The 12,788-nt window shown below is 37.4% G+C and overlaps 4 protein-coding genes across 6 annotated transcripts; 2 read left to right on the forward strand and 2 right to left on the reverse strand.

The window, feature by feature from the left end:
- Positions 2,391-3,975, forward strand: LOC104785101 (putative two-component response regulator ARR20). The gene is made up of 6 exons (XM_010510242.2): positions 2,391-2,768; positions 2,845-2,921; positions 3,017-3,059; positions 3,130-3,238; positions 3,336-3,465; positions 3,549-3,975. Exons 1-6 carry the CDS (start codon positions 2,543-2,545, stop codon positions 3,765-3,767), a joined length of 804 nt encoding a protein of 267 aa, XP_010508544.1. The 5' UTR covers positions 2,391-2,542; the 3' UTR covers positions 3,768-3,975.
- On the reverse strand, positions 4,108-5,238 carry LOC104788808 (ribosomal L1 domain-containing protein 1-like). Its single transcript, XM_010514588.1, has one exon. It carries the CDS (start codon positions 5,236-5,238, stop codon positions 4,108-4,110), a length of 1,131 nt encoding a protein of 376 aa, XP_010512890.1.
- LOC104785103 lies at positions 6,418-10,358 on the forward strand. 3 transcript variants are annotated; one of them, XM_019245671.1, is made up of 13 exons: positions 6,418-6,462; positions 6,952-7,011; positions 7,174-7,273; positions 7,494-7,522; positions 7,612-7,719; positions 7,802-7,909; positions 7,990-8,210; positions 8,342-8,545; positions 8,808-8,951; positions 9,050-9,321; positions 9,870-9,966; positions 10,057-10,120; positions 10,222-10,358. In XM_019245671.1, exons 3-12 carry the CDS (start codon positions 7,209-7,211, stop codon positions 10,078-10,080), a joined length of 1,272 nt encoding a protein of 423 aa, XP_019101216.1. In that variant the 5' UTR covers positions 6,418-6,462; positions 6,952-7,011; positions 7,174-7,208; the 3' UTR covers positions 10,081-10,120; positions 10,222-10,358. The 3 variants fall into 3 exon arrangements, 2 of the variants coding, with proteins under 2 accessions (XP_019101216.1, XP_010508547.1); XR_767313.2 differs by lacking the exon at positions 6,418-6,462 and having other exon boundaries at positions 6,749-7,011; positions 9,870-9,971; XM_010510245.2 differs by lacking the exon at positions 6,418-6,462 and having other exon boundaries at positions 6,749-7,011; positions 7,169-7,273.
- Positions 10,385-12,732, reverse strand: LOC104785102 (F-box protein MAX2-like). Its single transcript, XM_010510243.2, has one exon. The coding sequence runs from the start codon at positions 12,612-12,614 to the stop codon at positions 10,527-10,529; it is 2,088 nt and encodes a 695-aa protein (XP_010508545.1). The 5' UTR covers positions 12,615-12,732; the 3' UTR covers positions 10,385-10,526.

A 12,788-nucleotide genomic window follows, 5' to 3' on the forward strand; every position in this document is an offset into this window, starting at 1 on the left:
TTGCGCATGTTTTTTGTAAAACTGCTTTGCGCATGTTAAACGTACAAATTTACGTGGCAACATTTTAAAACAAAACAGTAAGACCGTTTTAGTTACGAATATGTGAAAATAAAAAAATAATCAATTAACTAACATATACTGTTGTAGAAAAGTTGATTAACTTTGTAATTGTTGAATGGTGTAACTGTGTTCTTTTCATTTTTTTATAAAGTAATTAAGATTACCTCAATTCGGTTACCACCAAAAACATGATTCTTAGTGATAGATTGTTACGACAGATGAATGGTACCAATAACGTTCCTCGAATCCTGGTGAGACTCATTCATCATGTTGAGTAATTACTACTTTGTTGGACCAGTATTGGTAATGGTCTAGTTGTTTTTTCAAATTTTATAAAAGGTTCTACCAGTGTAATTCTGAAATGGAAAAAAGGAATTTTCTTGGAAAGAACTCGACATAAGATTCTCTTAACCAAATAAATTCAATCTCGATTAAAGGAATAGTACAAATATTATATTTTTTTTTAAAAGACAATTATGTATATACTCCACAAAAGAGAGCATGGGAAATGGAGGAATTGTGAATGAAGTGTCGGTACGTAAATAAGTTAGGACAAAACATAGTTTCCTCATCTTTCGATAGAGAGAGGAGAGAAGAGAAGAGAGGAAAAATATTCGAAGTATTTAATTAATAGTGAAGAGAGAGAGCTGATGGGAGAGATGGAATCGTAGAGAGTAGAGACTCATGTGGGCACTAAATTTGAAGATCGAGGCGATCATGGTAAAAGATTTCACATATAAAATAAAAAAACTCAAGTTGTGCATATATATGTATATTAATGACTACGATATGGTTGAAATTTGATCCTATCGCGTTTTTCATATATGTTCCAAAATGTTTGTATAGATATGTGTGTGCATAGACATAGAGTGTCGGAAAATTGCATTGGGACGGTTTACAATTAACTCGGTGTAGGGTTTGAGGTCCTTATATAGTTATATTCATTTCACACGGTTAAATTTTGTAAAAAGTGTTTGTACGTATTTGTCTTTCTTCTAACTACAGCTTATATATGTTTACAAATTCTAAATCAATTCACAAAATGACAATAAAGACAAATATTGCTCTCTGGAAAGAATAATCAAAAATGACAATCAAAGACAATTAGTTATTATATAGTTACCTCTCTCGAATTATATACGAATTCTTTGGTAATTAATAGTAAGCCCTACAAAAATATATACATCTATAAGCTGGTGTGTTAACCAATGCCTCATTGAAAAGGGTCACTAATAATAAAACCAAAACGATAAAAGACAACTTCTGTTTTGTACATAAGTGAACCCAAGAATCTTTGGGAATCACATCCTTAGCCATTTGACAATACTCCCCCTTCTCTTAGATTTATAAGTTTTGTTTTCAATCGTTGGGATTGAAGATTGTCATGTATTAATTAACCTTAGTATATGAGAAAAATGATCAATATATAGTATTTTTTGTTCCAAGTACAATTTTCATCGAGATATAAAAAATGCGTATAAACATTTCATTCCACCACATTGTACTCGGTTGGGGTAGAGAATAATTTGTACCTCTTCTATACCATATGTTCGAATAATCAAACGGTTCATATCGATATTTCTTTTATTTCATTTGAGTTTCTCCTATGCTAATCTGATTTTATTTTCTGAAGTTGTCTTTGAAAAACTCGAAAAAGTGGTCTAATATGACAAAAGAGTAAAGCGTAGTCTCCGGCAAAGGTCAACTTAATTGGAGATTATTAAAGAGCAAATTGTTATAAATACAAGGGTGGTTTGGTCGGATTGAAATGTTTAATACCTCATCCACAAAACTACAATTCTAATGACACAAAATATTCGACGACTGCCAATTGTATATACATATAGACTTGACTATTTAATTTAAACCAAGATGCTTAGTATCACATATGCAATTAATTAACCAATTTAAATAGCCTTAGCCCTTATCACATGATTTATGAAAGGCATGTTAGGTAAACAGAACATCTTTTCTTAACAAAATGATACATATTTTGGAATATGAATTCTTGCTCAATCACACCATATATTCAATTTTTGTTAAAAGAGAGAGATTATTTTGAAGAAGTAAAGGATATAAGTTTATACGTCTTTGTCACTAAAAGAACAAACGGATATTTTTCTGGTCTGTTAACAAAAATGAAGCAAAACCTAATAACAAATGTGTTTTCACCAAACGGAAGATTCCAACACACTTTTCCATAAAAAACACTTACACTTACACGTAAACATGCATGACATAGATAAGAATATAAATGTCTGTCCACATATATTATATATAGTTTATGACACATAACAAGACTATACAATAATGCTTATATATAGTTTATGATCATAGTATTATTGAAGCCAACGCCGAAATTATCATACAGAGACTATACACATATAACTTGAGATTTAAACTCTCACATGGGGTTTTTTTGTTTTTAGTTTTTGAGTAACTGATCTCAAGAGCTAGTATAAGACACTCTCGCCGGAGAGTCATGGCCGGGCCCGGGACATCTCCACCAGGAATATGCTACACGTATCTTGACCTGAACAGAGAAGAGAAGAATAATGAAGAAGAGTCATCAGTTGAAGACGAAGACCAAGTCACGAGTAGTAACAACGTTAGACAGTATGTTCGATCCAACATGCCTAGGCTTCGTTGGACGCCTGATCTTCATCTCACCTTTGTTCGTGCAGTCCAACGACTAGGCGGTCCACACAGTACGACTCTCTCAGTCTCTCAAGTTCTCTCTCTGTGGTGGTTTGTAATGATATGTTATTGTTGTATGACTTACAGGAGCGACACCAAAATTGGTTCTTCAGATGATGAATCTGAAAGGATTGAGTATTGCACATGTCAAAAGTCATTTACAGGTTCACACCATAATCTCATCATCGTCTGTTTCTCTAAGATTATCTCAGTTTTGTTGTTCTTATTTTTTCAATGTTGTCATGTTTCTGATTTCAAGATGTATCGAAGTAAGAAGCTCGAGCCGTCATTATCTCGCCATGGTACGTTAGTTTTGATCCGCAGACATATATCATTCTTTCACCAGGTTTGATGAAAACGACTTTTGAACAGACTTTGGAGCTTTCATGAGTGGACAAAGAAGCTATTTGATAGACTCCAGATGTATTCCATATGGCGGCGATTTAAGACATGCCTCTAACTCTAAAACCGTTCCTTCAAGGTCATTCAATCATAGACACAACACAAATATCAGTTCCTGAAATGTTTCAGATTTCTACATCCGACCAGAAAGTTAAAATTGCATTTTTTTACTTCAGGGTACTCAATCAAGACGCGATCATTACAAATCTTGGAGGTAACTTTCTAATGCGACCTTCTAGCTGGTTGAGCGGGTTATGCACATACAACCAAGACAGCATAAAGAACAAGACTCTGCCTCTGCTCGAGGTAACTACCTTCTTTTTTGTTAAAGGAACACTACTTATGGTAACTAAAAACATATTGTAATCTTGGTAAAACCCTTATGGCAGATTAGGAAGACAATCAATGAGAAAAGAGTCCGAGATGAAGAGGTATCATCATCAGTCAAACGATTGAAATCAATATCCGGAGATGGGATACAGTTACCTGAGATTGGAATTTGCAGGCAAAAACCAACAGATGATATCAACACGATGCTCTCGCTCTCTCTGTTCTCGACATCATCAGGAGACCGTAACATAGCATCAACCAACATAACAGAGAGATGAAGTTTAACTTTTAAGAGATTCAAGAGTAGAGAGCTTTTTTTCTTCTTCCTTAGCCGTTTCTTGGGACGAGTACTTAGCCAGGATCTGGATCAAGCTTGATTCAGATCCTGTAAGTACTTTCCTTCTGAGGTTGTATTCTTAGAAAATAAAATAGAATCACTTGAAACAAAACACATGTAATAATCATATGTTTCCTACTCAAAAATGACAAAACCAAAAACATGACTAGTCACCACTAGTTTGATTAAATAGTAATCGATAACAAAAGGTCTAAACGTATAAGAATCATAATGATAAGACAAAATAATAATCCCTCAAGCAGAAAGAAGAAAAATACTTATCAATACTCTTGTTTCCTCCTCTTAGTCTTCTTTGCTTTCAATCCACCACCAGACTGATCAATGTCATTCTTTAGCTTTTTCGACTTCAATACATTCTTCTGCTTTGATTTCTCACTCACTGCAGACTTACTACTACTCATCTTCTTCCTCTTCTTTTTATCTCGAGAACCATTGAGATCACCATCAACCTCATCATCATCTTCCAAATTCATTTGGTTTTCATCGTCATTACTAACCTCATGGATCCTTCTTTTCTTATCCTTTTTCTTCAAACTCTTACTACCATCATCAACATCATCATCACTTTTAACTAATTTTTCACCATCCCTAACACCAAAAGGATCAACCTTGAGCTTCAAGTCATCAGGCACTGTCTGATATATAGGCAAGTCCAAACTCTCAGATAACTTCAAATGCAAGGATCTAACGTAAGTCCACTTATCAGGCAAAGCATCAACTACTCCATTCACAGTCGCCATCACATTCTCGACGATTTCGTCCCTTTCCATAGACAACGTCCCTACTTTGATGACACTACAAACCCCAGTCCTAATGAAGAACATAGCACCTCTACAAGCTTTCTCAATCTGCCTTTTCCAGTCCCTCCTCGTATCAATCGCCACAGGAATCATCTTGCTACCAAAAAACTTCTTCCCAATCAATCTCGGCAACACATGAATCAACCTCCGATCACAGAAGAACTTCTCGTAGGAATCGCATAGCTTCTGTTTCGATTCGAATGATTTATAGTCCGTTTTAAGCTTCGATAGCTCAAGAACTTTAGTGATCGGTATGTTCTCCGACTTGATCTTCTTCACTGCATTGTCCTTTTTGAGACCACTTCTTTTCCCGTCGTCGACGATGAGACAGAGCTTCGGCGAGTCTTCGGTAGTGTTGATCAGAGGATGCGGAAGGGCGATTCTGTAAGCGCTCCTCTCATGCGTCTGTGGAATCGTATTCAGGTCTACGGTTAGGTAAACGGATTCGTCCTCCTCTAGAAGCTGTTGTGGCTTCTTCGTTTTCGGGTTTTTGTTTCTACGTTCGAACAGAGCCTTAATTGCTATGTTCACAGTCTTGGGTAGAGTAGTTACCTGCTCCGGTAATGGTCGCGGCTGAGCTGCGGTGGTCATTGGTATGTCGGAGAGATTAGGGCTAGGGTTCTGCGGAAGATTCAGGGTTTTAGAGAGGAAGACGAAAACTTGTAAAACGAGTTTTTGGGTTTCTTAAGGCCCATTATATAGTAAATGGGCTTAGTTATGTTGGGTTTATAAATTGTGCATAAGTTCTGTAATCGGAGAAAAATGTTTCTGGAAGATGATGAGCTGTAATATATTTTTAACACATGTATTTGTATTAAGTATAAATTTAAAATCAATCTTAATTTATATTTTTTTTTTGCCAGTCCATCATACTATAAAACATGGTTATGTAGTAATCTTAGTTGTCATTTTATTTTTACCATTCTTAATAATCAAATATCATAATTACCATGCTTACAAAATAAATTTGAGGTTAAATTTTTATTATCTGTAATTTTTTAATTGAAAAATACTAAATATATAAGAGATTTCCTTCCTTCTATTCCTTCTAAATGCATTGATTCTCATTTATTCATTTATCCTTTAAAAAGAAAAAGTGNGTTGTTCCGACAATACTGTATTCAGTGCACCAGTTATGGAGAGTGTAATTATCTGTAATCAGCATCATCAAGCTTTGAGCAAAAAAAAAAAAAAAAAAAAAAAAAAATTCTACCATAAATCAAAATGTGTGGTGTAACTTTTGAGTACAGTCAGAAAGTTTATGATATAAATTTGAAGATAACAAAGCTATCAGGTTTTTAACAAACAAAGAGAAGAGATGCTGGACACTGTCAAAGCTCTGATGATGTGTTGTTGTTGTTGATGTGTAGGTATCATAACCAACTTATCAATATTGTAGTGATGGTGAATAGGGTGAATTTTCTTTTGTTATTCTTATTGCAATCTTTTTGTTGAATTTCAAGTCTACTGCTTTCAAAAAAGTTCATCCTTATTTTGCTTAATTTCTTGTTTTTTTTTTCTTTTTCTTTTGACATCATATAGGCTTTTTAACTTTAAGATGTAGATGAACAAGTCTAATCTTTTGTTAGGAAGCCTATTATGAATAACAAATCTAATCTCTTGTTAGACTTGTGCATCTACTACCTCTTCTTCTTCTTCTTTCAACTTTGATGATCTAACAATATTATGCAACAAATCTTCTAACATAAATCTCCAAACTACTGTTGTTAGATATTGAAACAAACTAGTTCTCATATATGATCTTCATATATGTATCAGGTTTGACGACTACATCCATACAAGAAGCAGTAAAAGGTATACAAATATCCTTTTGAGTAATTTTAATTTCGATATGCGATTTTTCGTTTACCAGATCTTGATTCTTCCATATAAAATGTTCTTACAATTTTTAAAACAATGTGTAGCAAAAATTAAAATTACATGAAAAGTAGTCTTATGAAAAGAAATAACACTAAATCATACACTGTGTGTGAAATATACTGAAATAGTGGCACGTGACTCATTCCGTCGCACGTGTGACTTGCTTTGTCTTTCTTTTTTTTTTTTGTTTCCCTCTCCTCTATCTTCGGGGCTTCATCACTTTCCTAAAACCCCAGCAACTGTGTGTTTCAGTTTGCTTTGCAAAATCAAAATCAAAACTTTTTTATTCAAAAACCTCCCAAAAAGATCCAATTTTATCTCATGAATTTCTATTGCAAATCTCTATGCATATACTTGTGTTTACGTATAGTTCTTTGTTGCTTGACCATGTCAATCTTCAATTCACTGTTCCGTCTTTCGCAGTGCGGTTTTATCAGATTGATTGTTGGAATTTGGAATTGGGAGAACGTTGATCTGCTTTCGGTGAGCTTTTTTACATAAACCCTTGTTCTTATTTTGCTCTATTCTACTGAAAGTTTTGATTTTTTTTTTGGTTTATGTGTGTTCTTGTGTGTTTGAATCTCTATCTCTGTTGTCGAAGTTGGTTGGATTTTGCTCTTATTAAATATTCGAAAACTAGTGCAGGAATTTGGAATTTTGCTACATAGGAGGAGTTGGAGATGGGAGCTAACTGTTGTAAATGTCACAAAGGAACTGTTGAATCAGTTCAAGGCTCCAGCATGTCGTAAGTTTTGATGCTGTGTTAGTATTATTAAATGGAATTATCTACTTAATGAGTTTGTAGCCAGTCTTTGATGATTTATCTACTACTAGTTTAAAAGCTTTTTGAAAAGGAATATATGGAATGCAATTAGTATGTTACTATTAAATCATGCACCAAGATATTGAAGTGGAAGCATTGAGGTTTACTTAACCATTCTTGTGTTTTTTATTTGTCTCTACAGGTTAACTGACCAGAAGAACCAAGCTAGAGGTACACTTCATATTATTCTGGTACCTACGTTTTTTTAGTTTTTTCTTGAGAGAATCCTATGGGCTAAGGAGACGCTCATGTGGTTTTAGACCTCAAGGAGATGGTTGAAGAAGAGACAAGAGATGCTGCTGGGCTATCAGAACCAATACCTCCAAGTCCTACCTCGAGCCTTTCAGAAGTTGAGGTCCAAGCTAGAGGTATACGAAGTTTGATTCTCAGTATTCTGGTACCTATGTTTTTCCTCCTTTATGGGCTAACGAGACGCTCATGTCATTTTAGACTCCAAGGAGATGGTTGTAGAAGAGACAAGAGATGATGCTGGGCCATCAGAACCAATACCTCCGAGTCCTACCTCGAGCCCTTCAGAAGTTGAGGTCCTAGCTACAGGTACACGAAGTTTGATTCTCACTATTCTGGTACCTATGTTTTTCGTCCTATGGGCTAAGGAGACGCTCATGTGGTTTTAGGCCTCAAGGAGATGGTTGTAGAAGTGGCAAGAGATTATGCTGGGCCATCAGAACCAATACCTCCAAGTCTTACCTCGGGCCCTTCAGAAGTTGAGGAGATATCCCAGTCTGTATGTCTGGGATCACAAGATGAGGCGTCAAGTTATGAAGCATCAAATTTTCTTTGGAGTACTGGGTTTTTTCCTTACCCGATTCCGTGTGGTTTTTACTCTGTGATCCCGGTAAGCTATCTTTAGGTTGATATTATCTTTGTCCAATAATTTTCCAGTTAGCTTTATTAATACTTGGTTACGTGCTGCTGTTTGTCAACAATCATTTGCTTATCTTAGTATGTTGTTAAATTTTTCAACAGGTTGGGAGATTGAAGTTTTCTAAAAACATTCCTACAATGGAAGAAATTAATGCTCTTGGGGATCATGAACGACTTAAGGCTGGTGTGATTTGTGTAGATTTTAATAAGGATAACCAGCTTGCGTTTTTGAAGATGTTATATTACGGAACTGTCAAAGGATTGCACTCAGAGCCGGTTAAAGTAATTAAGAAAACTGCTAAACTGGTAAGAGTGGCGGACTAACTTTGGTAGTTGTGAACTCTAGGGAGAATCGATGACTACGTCAAAGATGCATGGCTACAATGCATATCATTTTGTTACTTTATCTTATCACTGCATGCAGTAAATATTTGGCTCTAAGAAAGAAAACAAATAGATTTTATCCATTTATTAGACACTTTAAGGAACATCACATAATCTCAACAACCTCATTATACTCTTTTAGGTTATCGGGGAATCTTAATTGGAATTTTCCTTCTTCTGGCAGGTAGTAAAAGCAAAACCGAGTCTATCATTTGATAGTCGTGGGTTTCCACTGCTAGGAAACATCAAACATGGTTCTTGTCGTGCTCGAGCAATCCTCTTTAAAGTTCTAGCTGATACTGTTCGTCTTGAAAGTAAGCTTGTAGTGGTAAGTACTTTTAAAAAATTTGACCAGTGGCCTTGTGTATAACTCTTGTCATTGGTTGGTTCTGAGAACCTGGCATTTCGGTTAAATTTCTTGATCAGGGTTTACCTAGTGATCTGGGATCTTCCTCTAGTGTCGACCCATGTTATCATATGTCTGTTGTGGTTGCGCTCGATGGTAAGGAAATGCTGGTCGACCTTAAGCGATGTCCTGGTCAGCTTAAACCCTTCACACCCAGGGAAGTTTATCTAGCTCATGTCCCAACAGCATGGCAGACTGGTTTTGTAGACAGGGACTCTTGTGCTCCACCATTGGAGCCAAACAGTCCCATGGAACGGTCGGGTTCACCATCTGTGTTACAATCCGGTTCAAGGTGATAAGCATACTTGTTTAGTTTTTTTTTTTATTATGTTTATATATTTGCTGCCACCCGGTTTATATATATAACAGCGATCTCCTGGTTCCAGGTAATATTGTTTGTCAATATATTTGTCCTTTCAATAGTGATAAAATTTTATAGTGCCAAGTATTTGTGTATATATATAGATTCCAATTCCATGATACTTGTCTCTTAATATTTTGGTGTCCTCATGTTCCCTCAAATTCTGTCAACTATCTTTATTGATAAAAGGTGTAATATGGTAACCATTAAAGTCCTTTCTCTTTCTCTGATTTGTGTCCCAATGTAAGAGCTGTGAATAGTTAAGTCGTGAGAGTATTTGGCTTACCAAACAGATGAGGTGAATTCAATATGTACTGCAATTGTTGAGTTTGCTTCAAAAGCATATGAAGTTTATAGCTGCAAAAATTTCATGGTATATGATTAGTCATTCGTGTCTGGCTTACAATGGTTATAAGGTTTTGGCTGAAAAAATGGTTATGATGGGTCAAGAAGGCTGATGTTTCAGTCTTTATGTGCAGCTCTAACTCAAATGGACCAGCAGAGCCGGAAACAGAGAGAAGAAGGAGTAGGCGTATGAAGACTCCTGAGATCTGCCCTGGAGAGGGGTCCCAAATGGTAAAGTATGTCTGTTGAACAAAGACAACACTTGGTAACTAAACAAAAACATCAAATATAAACCTGGTTCTTGCAATTCTTGCTTTTCAGGTCATTGATATAGTTGCCATATAAAGGAGCCCGGCTCAAAATACCTGAAGCGAGCTTATTGCAGGTTTGTGACTTGTCAAAAACTAACTGTTGTTTGTTTCTCTTAGAACCGTTACTGTCTTTTTAGTAAACAGACGTTTATGGAAAGTTTTTGTCTTGCTATAGATTGTTGGTCGGAACCAAAGCATAAGGCCGAGCTGTGAAGACTGTTACTGTTCTAAGAGAAACAAGAGTTAGATTAAGGTGTTAGAAATTCATCGAGTTTTGTTCTCCTGATCTCTCTGGATTCTTCATTGACTCTATTATTATTTATAACAATGGTTTTTTGTATTATGAAATCATTTCATTGATTGCAAATTTTAGGCTTTGCTCTTTCCTTTTACAAACAAATATAACACATACAAATAAAATGGACAAGTTTCTGAAGTTAATACAGATATAACAGTATAGGTAACTCAATCTTAAAGTGTTCAGTCAATGATATTGCGGCTGTTCAATTGGTCCTCGAAGCGGCTACACGAACCAACTCTCATCTCTGTGCTCATATCATTCTCCGGCGCAGGATAATAGTCTGCTCTAAGCTGTACATCCCTTAAGTTTGGGATTCTCAACAAAAAGTTCATGAAATGCTCATGAGCTGTTCCATGTATGAAGAGCTTCCTCAGAGTCAGGCACTCTTGTAACAGACCTGCTCCAGGAAGCGAGAGACTCCTCTGGTTAACATCTCTATCCTGTGGTGGCCAATAATCAAGCTCGCTCAAGCTCAAGCTCCCAATTCCGGTCAAGAAGAATCTTTCCCATAAACTCAAATCCATCTGCATTGGCGGTGCGGTCAGTGCGAAACCGATTGTGTCCCCACAATCTAACTTCATCTTTGAGAGCTTCGGGTAGAGAGCAAGACAGCTTAACCCGAACTCAGGCTCAGCTGGCCTGCGTTTACCTCTGCAGTCTCCTTCTATCTTGATCCTAATCTCTTCCAAATTCGGACAGTCATCTAGTCCTGTCATAGGCAGTGGTGTCAGAAATTCTCCAACACTGATCCATAAAGAGAGATACTCCAATTTCTCCCATACTCTTTCTTCAGAAAAGAATCCATTCCCATCACTGGTTGAACAGTGTTCTTCTACCTCCGAAGAATACTTGCACCTCTTCAAGCTCCTCTCGTAATCATCATCATCATCATCATCCTCATGGTTAGTTTCACTTCTTTCCAACTTCTCTTCTACCTCCTCCTCTGAACCAGACCACACACAGTCTATATGCAGTTTCTTGATCCGATCACATATCGGCTCAATCGCCTTCAAAGAAGAGGTTGTATCAAGATTCTTGCAGCAAGAGATTCTCACATCAGTTAAAGTCATTCTCCGAAGAGTAACCATTGTTCTTAACCCCTTCACTGTTACATTCTCACACCCTTGAATCTCAAACTTGGTCAGCTTACAACACCCTCTCCCTATAGCAACCAAACCCATATCAGTCAAATCTTGAGAATTCTTAATAGACAAGGACATCAGCCCTCCACACAAAGCAACACCATCAAGCCTCCCCCAATCAGTAGCAGAGCAAACTCCTTGAAACTGACCTAGCTTCAACGCTCTCAGCTTCTTACACTTGGAATTCAAAGCCTCTAACGCTACACCACTGTGGTTCACGTTCTTCCCTACATCAAGAACAAGCTCCTCTAGATTCGGTAAACCAGAGAAAACCTCAACCAAAGTCCCCACCGTGACAGCCGAGTCACCACCAGCTTCTGGAATCGCCCTAGGATTCGCCAGAGACGCCGTGTCAACCATATGAAGAACCGTTAAATCAGGACAATTCGTAGCTACAGCGGAGAGAGTCTCATCTCCGACGAACTCAAAGTACCTCGGATCAAAAGTACAAGCAACACGAAAATCTCTCAAATTAGGGCAAGATTTAGTGATACTAACGATCTCGCTAGATTTATAACCTTCGGTGAAAGACGCCGTCAAGAGATCTAACCGTAAAAGCCTCGCCGCAACGTCAGCGTAACGGAGAAGAACAGGAGGCAAGTCTTCAGTCCAGTGATAGAACGCAGAGAGATCCAACGACTCAAGGAAACCACAACAGTGTTCAAAAATAGGAACGAAGTCGCCACCTAAAGGGATCTGAGAAGCTCGTTGATGCCATCGGAGAAGCTTGATGTGACGAATCCTAGGCCATTGAGGAAGGAGAAGCTCGAGTGAGGAAGGGGAACGAGAGTAGACGTTGAGTGACTCAACGGAAGGGAAACAGATTTTGAGACGGAGAGCGAGGAGGGTTTGGTGATCGAGAGGGAGAGAAGCGAGGAGAGTGTGACCCCATGGAGAGAGGAAAGAGAGATCGAGGTGTGATACGGATCGGAAACAGCCCGGGACTAGAGAGAGGTCGCGAGCGTTGCCGCGGAGTGTGAGGTGAGAACGTGTGGATCGTTCGAGAGCGAGGAATTTGTGAGAGACTAGGGAGAGTGAGTTGCGTGCTCTGGAATCGGAGACTAGTGAGGAGATTGTTGATAAGATTACGTCAGGTAAGTCGGAGAGAGTTGTTGAAGAAGCCATGTGAGAAGCGGCGAGAAGTGTGATGAGAGAAGAAGAAGAAGAAGAAGCTGAGAGAACTCAAAAGATTTTAGTAAAGAAGAAGAGATTTGTGTTGGGGATGAGATAGAGCCACGCCACGTGATACTGACATTCTCCTCTGTTCTGTCTTTTTTTTTTTTTTTTTTTTTTTTTTTT

This window comes from Camelina sativa, chromosome 5 (assembly GCF_000633955.1).
Source record: "Camelina sativa cultivar DH55 chromosome 5, Cs, whole genome shotgun sequence".
Classification (NCBI taxonomy): Eukaryota; Viridiplantae; Streptophyta; class Magnoliopsida; order Brassicales; family Brassicaceae; genus Camelina; species Camelina sativa.